This window comes from Ictidomys tridecemlineatus, chromosome 3 (assembly GCF_052094955.1).
Source record: "Ictidomys tridecemlineatus isolate mIctTri1 chromosome 3, mIctTri1.hap1, whole genome shotgun sequence".
Taxonomy (NCBI): Eukaryota; Metazoa; Chordata; class Mammalia; order Rodentia; family Sciuridae; genus Ictidomys; species Ictidomys tridecemlineatus.
The window spans coordinates 24644116-24658369 of NC_135479.1; the positions used below are offsets into that span (position 1 = coordinate 24644116).

Below are 14254 nucleotides of genomic sequence, written 5' to 3' on the forward strand. Positions count from 1 at the left end.
CCGCCCAGGCTAGGGAGCCAGAGGGTGGGGACACTCTGGCCGGGCTCTCGGTGGTGCGGGAGCGGGCGGGAGCAGCGGCCGCTCTGGTCGGCGGACGTGCTGCCGAGCAGTCCCGGAAGCGAAGCAGCGATGGCGGAGAGTCCGACTGAAGAGGCGGCGACGGCGACGGCGGGTGCCGGAGCGGCGGGCCCCGGGGCAAGCGGCGTTGCTGGTGTGGTCGGTGTTAGCGGTAGCGGCGGCGGGTTCGGGCCGCCTTTCCTGCCGGATGTGTGGGCGGCGGCGGCGGCGGCGGGCGGGGCCGGGGGGCCGGGGAGCGGCCTGGCTCCGCTGCCCGGGCTCCCGCCCTCTGCCGCTGCCCACGGGGCCGCGCTGCTTAGCCACTGGGACCCCACGCTCAGCTCTGACTGGGACGGCGAACGAACCGCGCCGCAGTGTCTACTCCGAATCAAGCGGTGAGCCGGGGTTTTTCCTCCCCCAGCCCCGAGTTCCGGGGCTCGACCTTCCCTGCCCCCCCACCCTTCCTCACTACAGCTCACCCCCGCGGCCCAGTTCCCAGCCCAAATCTTGCCAGCCCAGTGCACCGGGGTCCTAGTCACTTCTTCCCCTTCCCACCTCGCCCCTAGCACCACAAGCCCTAAACCCCTTCTGGCTAGCCCAGGTCGACCCCGCCCCTCGGCAACCTCCGGTGAGCCCTCAGGCTCCGTTCCGGACACCCTCCCCCACACCCCTACCTCCCGCCCGAAACCCGACCCCTTCGCGCTTCAGTAACACCCCCTCCCGCCCTCCGCGCCGCCCCTCTTCCCTCTTCCCCTCCTCACACTACCTAGATGCAGCCCGCAGGCCCCACCCATCGTACCCCCCTGGTCTCTTTTAGAGCCGGGTTTGTAACGCACACTCTGCTTCCTTTGCCCTGCGGTACACTCGAGCTATCCTTGGTTTTACCCTGTTTCCTAAAATCCCCACCACAAAGTCCCTTTCCTTGGCTAAATCTCTGCCCTCACTCACCCAGATCTTCCCTTTAACCCCTTTTCTGGTATTCCAAAGCTGTCCACTCTCTCACCTGTTCCCGAAACTCAGGTTCCCTTTCCCTCAGTGTCACTCTGGATTGTAATAGCCCATTCAGAACCTTCTTTCTTGTATTCCCCCACACTCTGCCGGCGTCTTCTGGTTAACTTTTGTGAAGTGGATGTACTCAATTTAAATATAGGAACAAAGGCCTAAGTCCTTTCTGTACTTACTTGTTGGGTGACTGATCTTAGATCATATCATTTAGTAGGTAATACGTTTTGCAAAAATGTTTAGTATGTACTTATCAAGTGGGAAAAGAGTAGTACTACCAGTATTAAAATCTGTTTCCTTATGACCAAACTGATCCCATTCCCCCATGACAGAATCCTCATCTAGGTATTATCTCCCACGTTTCAAGTTTCTTAGTATGTCTCTCTACCTACTTTCCAAGGTTGTAATGAAAATTGAACATTACAATGTGTGTAAAGTACCTGGCACAGTGCCTGACACAGGATGCCAACTATTGCCATCTCTAACTCAAACTCAGCACTCAACTTTGACATTCCTTCAGCCATTTCATTCCTGGTACACCTTTGAGTTTAGCCCATACTTCTTTGGCTCTGATCTGTCACCTTTTTACACTTTTTATGCCCCTACCCACCCTAGCAAGTCCCTAGATATTTCCTCATATAGAATGGTTTTTTTTTTTCCTTTGGCCTGTTGGTCTCAACTGTTCCATTCCTGTTGGTGGTATGACCTAGAAGTTCTCTCATCTGTAGTAGTCACCATGTGTTATCTTCCAGATGTGAGATTCTAACAATATCAGAGGGTCCCCCTCCCCAGCCTGAAAAGATCTCTACCCTATTAGTCCCTTGGGCAAGAAGATCACTGATAATCTTGCTTTCTGTGGCTTGCTTGTTCATAAAATTACCTTGCCAATGAGGGGTCCACTGTATGGTTTATGGAATTAGTTTTTTAGTGGAGTTAATTATGCCTTCCCAGTTACTAAAAACGATCCTTATTTTGCATTCGGTATAGTACCTGGGAATCTTGGAGGTGGGAAGTGAATGAGTCGCCATGTGGGAGGAAGTGAGAGTAAATGGGATGTGGCTTTTCCAGGGTGATATCTGATGCCATTGGGATCTCTGATTTTCCCCCCCAACTCTTCCTACCCTCCCCCAAAGAAACAATGCCCCTTTGATAATAATTTGCTGTCTGCCTGCCCGACAAGTACTGAAATTTCTCAGCCAACAAGGCAGTACAAACATTTGTGGTACCCAGTACCACTTTCTCCAACCTGGGCTTCAGTGAGGTGATAACAGCTGTCCTGCTCAGGGGATTCCCTTTTTCCCTCTTCCCTCACTCCTTCCCCTACCTCCTCTTGGTGTTATACAGGGATATCATGTCCATTTATAAGGAGCCTCCTCCAGGAATGTTCGTTGTACCTGATACTGTTGACATGACTAAGGTATGTAACTTGATGGGGGATTGGGGGTTATTGGGAAATGGGGCCCATGACGTTGGAAGAACCTAAAAGAGATTATTCAGCTTACCCCTCTGGTTATAAATGAAGAAATCAAGACCCCAAGAAGATAGGTGGGTTGTCTGAGGACATATAATGAGGTAGAACAGATCCTTGATCAGGTATCTATTATCGGGATGCACATAAAAACTAATTGGCTTGCAAAATCCTGGTTTATGCCTATTGTCCCAGCTTAACTATTAATAGGCCACTCTTTCCCTCTTAAAATGTTCTAGTCGGGCTGATAAATTATATGATCACCCTATTCATTGTACTACACATACTACACAGCTCTTTCCTGATCTTGCCACTCTTGACTTACCTGTGGTAATGAAAATCAGATCCAGGGAAAGTTGGGGATAGGGTCAGCTTGGCTGAAGTGTTTGTGGAAAAGGGGCCTTTTTTAGATGCCTATCCTTATTGGTTGTTGTTGAATGTCCCTACTACCCAAAGACCATTCCTCTCATCCTCCACACAGATAGAAAGCTTAATACATAATGTCTAAAATTCCTCTGGCATAGATAACCAGGTTTCTCTTATTGAATGCTCTGACCTCAGGAGTGAATTCTCACATAAACTGGTGTTGGGGGAAAATTAGATTGTTTAAATCTAGTGTTAAGTGAAAACTCAGTTTCAGATTTCTTAAAGTAGAAATTCACTTTTTATATTGTTGGTATATTCTTATTTTGAATAAGCTTCCCTTTAACTTGATTTTTTTTTTTCTTTTTATGTGATTGGGAATGTATTTCCTGGGACATCTTGTGTCTCCAGTCAAATATTAGTGTTAATATGTTGTTTCCTGGGGGTCCCAGAATTGATGCCATGTTGAAATCAGTTGAGTTTGCTATTCCAAATGATTGGGGGCTAGAATATAACCCAAGGTGTTACCAGGGAAAGATAGGGACTACAGCTTGAGGCATGGGATTGATTGCAAGGTCCTTTTCCTCTTTGCTGTTTGAATTCTGAGCAGACTTTAGGAACTTTTGAAATTGAAATATAACTGAGTCAGTTTAGGTTTTCCTGCCTTTAAGAAGGAAAATCATGGTCAACAATTAGGGCTTAAGGAAGAAGAGAATTTAGTGTTCTGTTTAAGGAATGCTAATTTTATTTATTTATTTTTTAACCAGCAGTGTTAGGGAAAGTTCTGGGAATGGTCTAATGGTCCTGAGTGGAAGCTGAGTTTTCCCCATTTTTCTCAGGTGTATGCTGCCTCAGTCATATCCTCCAAAGTGGGTTTGATCCTCTGTGGAGGAAGCAAGTGGACAGACAACTTAGATATCATTGTAATTCTCAGTTTTACACTGGCACTGGTGCTGTGACCTCCAATTCCTTTCCTCTTTTCCATTCATCATACCTTCCCTTCATGCAACATACATGTGGGGTGGAATTCATCATATGCATATTTAATCTAGGTAAATGCAAACATACATACGCAATAAAAATATGTATGGCTTTCTTAAAATGCTAACATTACAGACCCATATTATATTTTTTTACATTGATATTCTGTCCATTTGTTGTATGTAAAATTGATAAGGGATGTCCATAGAAAAACCATGTTTTGCTGTGCATGGTGGTACAAGCCTGTAATTCCAGTGGCTTGGGCGCTGAGGCAAAATGATTGCAAGTTTAAAGCCAGCCTCAGCAATGGTGAGGCACTAAGCAGTCTCTAAATAAAATACAAAATAGGACTAGGGATGTGACTCAGTGGTAGAGTGCCCCTGAGTTCAATCCCTGGTAACCCCCCGCTCCCCCCCCCCCAATAAAAAGGCCTGGGGATGTGGCTCAGAGGTTAAGTCCCCCTAGGTTCAATCCCTGGTAACAAAAACTGTGCTTTAAGGGAGGGATACTAGGGGTGGTTTTTTAATAGATTCAGTTTTCACTTTGGGCTCTTAACTTTAGAACATGACCACTGACTCAGATGCTGCTCCATTATAATGTGATTTTTTAAAAATTTCAATCTGAGTACAGGATGTTCATTCTGCATAGTGAGGATATGGAATATGGACACCAGACTATGAGCCCTGCTTCTGCCAGGGGTAGCAGGTGGAAGCCAGGAGGGGTTGGGGTCGGGCATCACCTCACAATTTTGAGATGGGGTTTTATTTTGCAGATTCATGCATTGATCACAGGCCCATTTGACACTCCTTATGAAGGGGGTTTCTTCCTGTTCGTGTTTCGGTGTCCGCCCGACTATCCCATCCACCCACCTCGGGTCAAACTGATGACAACGGGCAATAACACAGTGAGGTTTAACCCCAACTTCTACCGCAATGGGAAAGTCTGCTTGAGTATTCTAGGGTAAGAGGAGACTTCTAAGTGGCCAAGTTGGTTGTTAGAAAATAATTACTGTAGGGACACCCTTTATCAATTCTCCCAAGAGTGGTAACATCACTGATGTTATACCAGATACAAAGGAGGGAAGTTAAATTATTACATACAAAAGGGATTTCTTATGAAATGGTTCTCAAAGCATGGTCCCTGAGCCACAGCAACAGCATCTGCGGATTTAGGGCCCCACCCCAGATCTACTCTTATCAGGAACTCTTGGGTGGGGCTAGCAGTCTGTTGTATCCTCTAGTTTGAGAACCACTCCCTTAGGGGACTAGGGCCCTATTCTGAGAAAGGCTGCAGATCTGTGCCATTCATGATTGTGGATGTCTTTCTTGAATCTTTCAATGAGTGGCTTTGGAGACAGCAGAGGTGATGATAATGGTTATAATTTAACAATTGAATGAAAATGTCTGACATTGAAACTCATGTCAGATATGAAATAAAACTATATCTTCCTGAAGATTTTGTTTCATGGAGTTCCCATTTATTCCATCTTATTGCCTTTGTGAGTTAAAAGCTCTGAATGAAAATTACTTCTAGCATACTGTGGGTTGGTCTTTTTGTTGTGGTCTGAACTTTTCTGGAGTGGACAACAAATATAGGTTGAAGGTTGAGAAAGTTGTCTAAACTGGTGATCCTGTTTTCTTTATTCCTGTCAAGACATTTCCAGGTATGCTGAAGCATACTGAAGATATGATTCGTTTTTCTAGATAGAACTTTCCCAACTCCAGGGATATGTTCTGCTGTGATTATGGCAGTGTGGCAGTCCTTTAAATAAGGTTGTCCTTAAAGAAGTTATTTATTTTATTAAAGTACATAATTGTCTGCGCTTGTGGAGTGGTTGAGCATGTGTGTGTCTATGTATCTCCCCTATGGTGGAAAAGAAATTTAGTCATGAAATTTGTTCATGAAAGTGTGTTGTAATAAGTTCTCCCTCATTAGGCCAATATGAAGCTCCTTGGGCAGACACCAGCTCACAAGAGAAACAGGGAAAGTAAAGTGGTAAGGTGAAAGCAGCAGAATTGTGTTGTGTGGAAAAAGAGAAGTTACCCTGAAATTGAAATTTTGCCAAGCCAGACACAGTGGTACACACCTGTAATTCCAGATCCTCAGAAGGCAGAGGCTGAGGCTGGAGGATCGTGAGTTCAAGGCCAGCCTTGGCAACTTAGAACCTGTTTCAAAAGTTTAAAAAATTTTAAAAGGTCTGAGGGAGGATATAGTTCAGTGGTAGAGCACCACTAAGTTCAACCCCTTTACTGTTAAAAAAGAAAGAAAGAGGGGCTTGGGTTGTGGCTCTTGCAGAGTGCTTGCCTGGCACATGTGCAGCACTGGGTTTGATTCTCGGCATCACATAAAAATAAATAAATGAATAAAGGCACTGTGTCCATTTACAACTATACATATATATATATATATATGTATGTATTTTTTTTTTTAAAGAAATTTTGCTATGAAGAATCAGTCAGTCAAAAATCCCTACGTGTTCTTAATTGACTATATTAGCCTCATTGCTTCCCTCCCTACCTAGAAAAAATACTGGGCCGACCAAAAAAAGGGGGGAGTGAGAGTTGACCCTATTGATTTGAATTCCCAAAATGTAAAGTCATGGAGAGCAGGGATAGAGTTCCTAGGGGAGCAGAGCTAGAAGAGAGCAGGTTGGAAGCACTTAAGAGCAGCCTCCAATGAACTTACAATTGCTTGTAAGTAACTTAGGCCTTCTTTGCGTGTAGCAGGGAAAGGACAGTGGATTATTCAGTATACCTAATTCTGCAGCATCCCCTTAAGGTACTCCTGAGGTTTTGTTCAGCTTTCAGCTCCAGTGCCATCTTGTCAATAGAGCTAAAATTAAATGTTATTAACTGACTTCTTAATACTTGATTAGGTTTATAAAAGAAGCAGCTTTGGTATTTATCTTCATGTTCAAGTTGTTTTCTACATATATCCCTTTTCTCTTCCTCCTCTGGCAGTCTCATGTGGTCTTCAGAACACTCATTGAGGGCTTGGTACAGAACTCTATCCCTGATCATCAGTCCTACCACATGGCCTCTAACTAGATGGTTTTAGTCACCTGTGTGCTTCTTTGCTCAATTGCTTTCCCCTCACTGACTCAGCCATTACCTATAAATAAATAAATAAGCAAGCTTTTTGTGGTCCACAGAGATTAGCATTTAGACACCTTTAGAGTTATTTTCTTAACTTCTTTCATTTTGATATGGTAGCTTTTTTTGGTTACAGTTTCCTTTCTAGCCCAAAGTTACCTTCTTGCTTTTTTACCCTCTTCTTCTGTCCCACTTGATATGAGGATTAGACAGTTCACTGATTTTTAGTGAATGAGGTTGAGAAAGAGGCTAGGAATTTCCAGAATATTGATAGTGAAACAGAAACTTATGGTGAGTCACTACTATGGTGCTGCTGCTGTCAGTGTTCCCTGGTTATTCTCTGCCTTACCTTTTTCCTCTGCTGTGTTTGCAGTACATGGACTGGCCCTGCCTGGAGCCCAGCCCAGAGCATCTCTTCTGTGCTCATCTCTATCCAGTCCTTGATGACCGAGAACCCCTACCACAATGAACCTGGCTTTGAACAGGTAAGACTAGGTGGGCCCAGCCCTGGGGTATGCTATATTGGATGTTCTGAGAAGCCAGGCATGGTGGAACACACCTGTTATCCCATCTGAGGGAACTGGTGAGACTTTGTCTAAAATTAAAAATGTAGCCAGGCATGGTGAAACAGGACTATAATCCTAGTTGTGAGGCTGAGGCCGGAGGATTGGAAGTTTAAGGCTAGCCTTAGCAATTTAGCAGGGCCTTAAGTAACTTAGACCCTGTCTCAAAATTAAACATAAAAAATTCTGAGGATGGGGCTGGGGTTGTGGCTCAGCGGTAGAGCACTCACCTAGCATGTGCAAGGCCCTAGGTTCAATCCTTAGCACCACATAATAATAAATGAAACAAAGGAATTGTGTCCAACTACAACTAAAAAATAAATATTAAAAAAAAAAAATCTGAGGATGGGCTGGAGTTGTGGTTCAGTGGTAGAGCACTTGCCTTGAATATGTGGGTTCGATTCTAAATACCACTTGTAAATTTTAAAAAAGGTCCATCAACAACTAAAATGAATAAGTAAATAAAATTTTAAAAAATTCTGAGGATATGGCTTAGTGGTTAAGCACCCACCAGTTCAGTCTCCAGTACCTAAAAATGTAAAAGACTAGGAATGTTGGTCAGTGGTAGAGCATTTGCATAGCATGTAAAAGCCCAGGGTTTAATCCCTAGTACCAGAAAAAATAAGTTATTTGAGAAATCTTGTCTTTTCCCTCTCTCTTTTTACCTGGCATGACTCTATGAATTGTACTTGTCATGGAAAGAGGAAAAAGGGAGTTAACATGTATGTTCCTTAAGAATGAATTATTTCATTTGTAAGAATTACAGTGATAGGGGCTGGGGTTTGGGGCTCAGTGGCAAAGCACCTGCCTTGCACATGTGAGGCAGTGGGTTTGATCCTCGGCACCACATAAAAATCAGTAAACAAAATAAATATATTAAGTCCATCTATAACTAAAAAATACTTTAAAAAAATTACTGTTGGGGCTGGGGATGTGGCTCAAGTGGTAGTGTGCTTGCCTGGCATGCGAGCATATAAACAAAGATGTGTCCGCTGAAAATTAAAAAATAAATATTAAAAAAAAATTCTCTCTCTCTCAAAAAAAAAAAGAGAAAAGAAAAAGAAATTGGAGATTATCAGGGATTTATTTATTTTATTTTATTTTTTTAAAAATATTTTTATTTTTTAGTTTTCGGCGGACACAACATCTTTCTTTGTATGTGGTGCTGAGGATCGAACCAAGGCTGAACGCATGCCAGGCGAGCGCGCTACCCTTTGAGCCACATCCCCAGCCCGATTATCAGGGATTTAATAAAGAACCACGAACCTTTTTTTTAAAAAAATTACTGTGATACTGTTAAGTATTTGACTTGTATTAGTCTACACAATGGAAGTCAGAGGAGTCGTTTAGAATTAATTCTGAGCCTACTTTGGGGGTTGTTAAAGCCAGTGGATTATTCAGTATACCTAATTCTGCAGCATCCCCTTAAGGTACTCCTGAGTGACTACTGCCAAACCAGATGTTATTCTGGAATTTTGAAGTACTATTACCTGTCGGGCCAAAAGAGCTAATCATTAGTTAAGACAAGAATTTTAGCCAGGCGTGGTGGCACAAGTCTGTAATTCCAGCAGCTCGGAAGGCTGAAACAGAAATATCAGTTTAAAGCCAGCCTCATCAATGGGGAGGTGCTAAGCCACTCAGTGAAATCCTATCTTTAAATAAAATACAAAATAGGGCTGGGTCTGTGGCTCAGTGGTCATGCCCATGAGTTCAATCCCTGGTACTACCCACCATACCCCCACCCCCACCAAAAAAAAAAAAAAAAAAAGACAGAAATTTTTGTCAGCACTGCTAAAGAGAAGGCAGAAAACACATTTTCCAAGGGTTTGCTGTTTGTTAGACACTCCCAAGATTTTTTATATAATTTCTTGTTTAATAGCTTTTGTTTTTTATTTCTGTGTGTGTGTGTGTGTACATGTGCACGTGTATGCACATGTGTATTTGGAGCTGGGGATCTAACCCAGGGCCTTGTGCATTTTAGGCAAGTAGTTGTTTAAATTTTGTGGTAACTCTGAGGCATGTATTCTTTCGATTTCAAGTCAACTAATAGTGGCTCAGAGAGATCATTTAACTATCACAAGGACACAAATGAGTGTAGGACTCAAAATTTACACTCGATCCCAAATTCTCTCTGTTCAATTACTCATGAATACAGGAAAAAAGTTCCAGTTATGTTCTTAAAAGAAAATAATTCCAGGGCTGGGGATGTGGCTCAAGCGGTAGCGCGCTCGCCTAGCATGCGTGCGGCCCGGGTTCGATCCTCAGCACCACATACAAACTAAGATGTTGTGTCCACCAAATACTAAAAAATAAATATTAAAAAAAAAAATTCTCTCTCTCTCCCACTCTCTCCCTCTCTCTCACTCTTTCTTTAAAAAAAAAAAAAAAATAACAATAATAATTCCAGAGTTGGGATGTGGCTCAAGCGGTAGTGCGCTCGCCTGGCATGCGTGCTGCCCGGGTTCGATCCTTAGCACCACATACCAACAAAGATGTTGTGTCCACCAAAAACTAAAAAATAAATATTAAAATTCTCTCTCTCTCTTTAAAAAAAAAAAAAAAAGAAAAGAAAAAAAAAGAAAATAATTCCATTTCAGTGATTAAATAGTTTTTGATTTTTTTTTTTTAAAGATAGAGGGAGAGAGAATTTTTCAATATTTATTTTTTAGTTATTGGCGGACACAACATCTTTGTTTTGTATGTGGTGCTAAGGATTGAACCCGGGCCGCACGCATGCCAGTCGAGAGCGCTACCGCTTGAGCCACATCCCCAGCCCTTGATTTTTTTTTTTTTTAATAACTATTTTTGGTGCTGGAAATCAAACCCAGAGCCTTGAATTTGTAGCATGTCCTCTACAACTGATCTATACCCCAGCCATTAAAACAGAGATCACAGAGACCTGAACAAAAAGGAATAAATTCCCTTTAAGAATGAAGAAAAATTGGGGCTAGGGTTGTGGCTCAGCAAGAGAACGTTGGGCCAGCAGGGCGCTGGGTTCGATCCTCAGCACCACATAAAAATAAATAAAATGAAGACCCCATCTCTAAATAAATATAAAAAGGGCTGGGGATGTGGCTCAATAGTTGAGTGCCCCTGGGTTCAATCCCCGACACCAAAAAAATAAAAAACTTTGTTCCTTTGATTTTTGTAGTAGAGCAGTTTAGAAACCACCATAGTAGGCTGAAGGTATATGTCACTTTCCTAGTCATCATGTTTTTATCAGAGTCCTAGACTCTAATTAGGAAGGGACAGAGAAAAGTCTTAAAAATCAAAGAAAGAGCTAAGCACAGTGGTGTACATGCCTGTAATCCCAGTGGCCCCAGGAGGCTGAGGCAGGAGGATTACAAATTCAAAGTCAGCCTCAGCAACTTATCGAGGCCCTAGGTAACTTAGCGAGATCCCGACTCAACATAAAAAGAGATTGGCTCAATAGTGGAGTGCCCCTGGTTCAATCCCAGGTACCAAAAAGAATTAAAGGAAAAGAGGCCCTGTTCCCTTTCATTAGCACTTAGACATTCATAGAAGCTTTCTGGGCCAAATTTGGAGTTTTTCAAAATCTCAATTTTATTCCTGATACATTTATTATAATAGAGGGTTCAATGTTGGTGGAACCCTACAGACATGGAAAGGAGTTAACCAGAAGTATCCTTCACTGGTTAATCCCTAAAAGGTTTTCCACACTGAGACTCCTAATGTCATCCTTTCTGTCCCACCATTATTTCATTTTATTTATTTATTTGGTATTGGGGATTGAATCTAAGGGCATTTAACCAATGAACCACATCTACAGCCCCCCCCCCTTTTTTTTAGAGATACACACAAGAGTTCATTTGTCAGAGCTAACAAATAAAGGCCATCTCTCCATAGACGGAAAGGGGCAACACAGGCTTGGGGTTGCAGACTTTTATGGGGGAGGATCAGACATTAAAGCTGGTTGAGTCCTAATGTGGGCAGTTAAGCATCTCTAGCCCTTTTTATTTTTAATTTTGAGAAAGGGTCTCACTAAGTAGTGTAGAACCTTGCTAAATTGCTGAGGCTGGCTTAATACCATCCTCAGCTTCCCAAGCTGCTGGGATTATACCATGTCTGGCTTTTGGCTGGGTGGGGCATAGGAAGATTTGTTTGTTGTTTTGGTGGTGTACTGACTTAAACATGCTAAGTATGGACTTAAACATGCTAAGCATGGATTTAAACATGCTAAGCAAGTACTCAACCCTGAGCCACTCAATCCAGCAATCACTGTTATTACTACATGTGGTTATTGCTCACTTAATTCTTTCCTCATGGTCTTTTTGCTTTGGGTTTAGGAAAATTTGATAGACTCTAGTTTACTGATTATAGGACCTAGTTTTTTTTTTTATCAAGATGGGTATTGGTATACATGGGGAATATCTCAAAGGATTAAGCCAGGCACAGTGGTGTGTATCTATAATCCCAGCAATTCTGGAGCTTGAATTAGGAGGATCACAAGATTGAGGCTGGTCTTGGAAATTTAGGGAGACCCTGCCTCAAAAATTACACCTGTAGGGGCTGGGGATGTGGCTCAACTGGTAGCGTGCTTGCCTGGCATGCATGCGGTCCTGGTTCAATCCTCAGCACCACATACCAAGATGTTGTGTCCACCGAAAACTAAAAAATAAATATTAAAAAATTCTCTCTCTCTCTCTCTCTCTCTCTCTCTGTCTCTCTCTCTCTCTCTCTCTCTCTCTCTCTCTCTCTCTCTCTCTCTCTCTGTCTCCTCTCTCTCTCTCTCTCTTTAAAAAAAAAAAAAAAATTACACCTGTAATCCTAGTAGCTCAGGAGGCTGAGGCAGGAGGATTGCAAGTACAAAGTCAGCCTCAGCAACAGTGCTAAGCAACTCAGTGAGACCCTGTCTCTAAATAAAATGCAAAATAGGGCTGGGGATATGGCTCAATGGTTGAGTGCCCCTGGGTTCAATCCCCAGTACCAAAAAAAGAGAAAAGAAAAACAAATTAAAAAGGACTTGGGGTGTAGCTCAGTGGTAGAGCACTCTTGGGTTTGATCCCTAATGCGAAAAAATAAAAATACAAAAAAAAGTTTAGTTGTTCTTCATGGACCTGCATTTAAAAAGATATCTTCTTAGTTCATTTGCTTGGTTCATTTACCCATACTAATCCCGATATCTCTTCTCATTGACTATGCCTAAAATTTGTATTTGATTACTGATATTTGTCAAATTACAGGAGAGACATCCAGGAGACAGCAAAAACTACAATGAATGTATCCGACACGAGACCATCAGAGTTGCAGTCTGTGACATGATGGAAGGGAAGTGTCCCTGCCCTGAACCCCTAAGGTATGTGTCAGAAGGGCTGACTGGGCATTCATTCCTCTTTTGGGTATTTAGATGGTTTGTACATTTGAGGATCTTTGGGGCAGAGTCCATGTTGAGAGAGAGAGGAAAAGGAAGAAAAGATGGGGCTCATGCTTTTAAAAAACAACTAGTTGCAAGTTACCCATGAGAAAGTTTCTGAACTTTCTCAGTTCTTCTACAGTGCCAAGTTGGGTAGGAAAGGCAGTCTGCGCCTTCAGGGAGGGCCCCCCCCCTTTTTTTTTTGTATACAGAATGCCTTTATTTTATTTGTTTATTTTTATGTGATGCTGAGGATCAAACTCAGTGCCTCACGCATGCTAGACAAGCGCTCTACCACTGAGCCACAGCCCCCCAGACCAAGGAGCCCAATTTTAATGAAGGCTTGAACATATAACTATTCTATAAGCAAGAGAGGTATGATTGTAAAACACTTCATAGTAAAGCTAATTTTTAGTGTTCAAGTTTATTCCTAAGTGCTAAAACTAAACGAACAAAGTTAATTTTTGAGAGAATTTTGAGTAAGGTTTGGGATTAGGTCTGGCCTATGGAAATATAAAGATTGAAAATGTAACCAGTTGTTCTGGGCATGGTGGCACATCCTTGTTATACCAATGGCTCAGGAGGCTGAGGCAGGAGGGTCGAAAAAAGCCAGCCTCAGCAACATCAAGGCACTAAGATCTATGTGGGAAATCAAATCCAGTCTTGGGAATTCTAGCTATTTAATTTGGTATTAAGATTAGATGGTGAGCCAGGTGCAGTGCTGCACATCTGAAGTCCCAGCAGCTTGAGAGGCTGAGGCAGGAGGATCACAAGTTCAAAGCTAGCCTTAGCAATTTAGCAAGGTTCTGAGTAATTTATTAAGACCCTGTCTCAGAAGAGGGTTGGGGATGTAGTTCAGAGGTTAAGCATCCCTGGATTCAGTTATTGGTACAAAAAAAGATAAGGCCACAAAAGGGGACCTATACCTCTAGGTTTCTAACTTCTGTACTTGTTTTCTAGAGGGGTGATGGAGAAGTCCTTCCTGGAGTATTATGACTTTTATGAGGTGGCCTGCAAAGATCGCCTTCACCTTCAAGGCCAGACTATGCAGGTAACACAGCCTCTGCTGCTAATTCTAGAAGCCCCACCCACAGCAGACCATGGACACCCCCCTCCCCAAAGGTGACATTCACTTCTCTTGTAGAATGTCACAGCTAAAAGGAACCTGTGTCATTTGAGGAACCTTGGCCCAGAGAGGAGACTGATTTGCTTAAAGTCATGTGGAGTTGGTTCCTAGTTCCTGGCATAAAGTAGGTACTCAGGGTAGGATCTTCATTGTCCTACCTTCAAGGCTGAAACTTCTTCCCTTCTAGGTCGATAGATTTTTCAACCCAAGAACTTTCAACCCTCTCAG

At 42.8% G+C, this 14254-nt stretch overlaps 1 protein-coding gene and 1 long non-coding RNA gene across 4 annotated transcripts in view; one reads left to right on the plus strand and one right to left on the minus strand.

Annotated features, from left to right (window-relative positions):
• Positions 1–14254, plus strand: part of Ube2z (ubiquitin conjugating enzyme E2 Z) — a 21496-nt gene continuing 7242 nt past the window's right edge. For 2 of the 3 annotated variants that reach the window (XR_013436101.1, XM_078042188.1), the window contains exons 1-6: positions 4–452; positions 2404–2476; positions 4644–4831; positions 7337–7448; positions 12731–12843; positions 13861–13951. Coding sequence is in view for 2 of the 3 variants with exons in the window: in XM_078042188.1 (XP_077898314.1) it covers positions 130–452; positions 2404–2476; positions 4644–4831; positions 7337–7448; positions 12731–12843; positions 13861–13951 (900 nt within the window). In the remaining variant the exon portion in view is untranslated. Of the gene's footprint in view, positions 453–2403; positions 2477–4643; positions 4832–7336; positions 7449–12730; positions 12844–13860; positions 13952–14044; positions 14151–14254 lie in introns of all 3 variants that reach the window. The other variant, XM_078042189.1, reaches the window with a different exon arrangement.
• LOC144376062 (uncharacterized) lies at positions 3613–7342 on the minus strand. The gene is made up of 2 exons (XR_013436104.1): positions 5958–7342; positions 3613–3773 (listed from the first exon to the last, which is right to left on the minus strand). It is a non-coding gene; the product is annotated as an uncharacterized LOC144376062 (long non-coding RNA).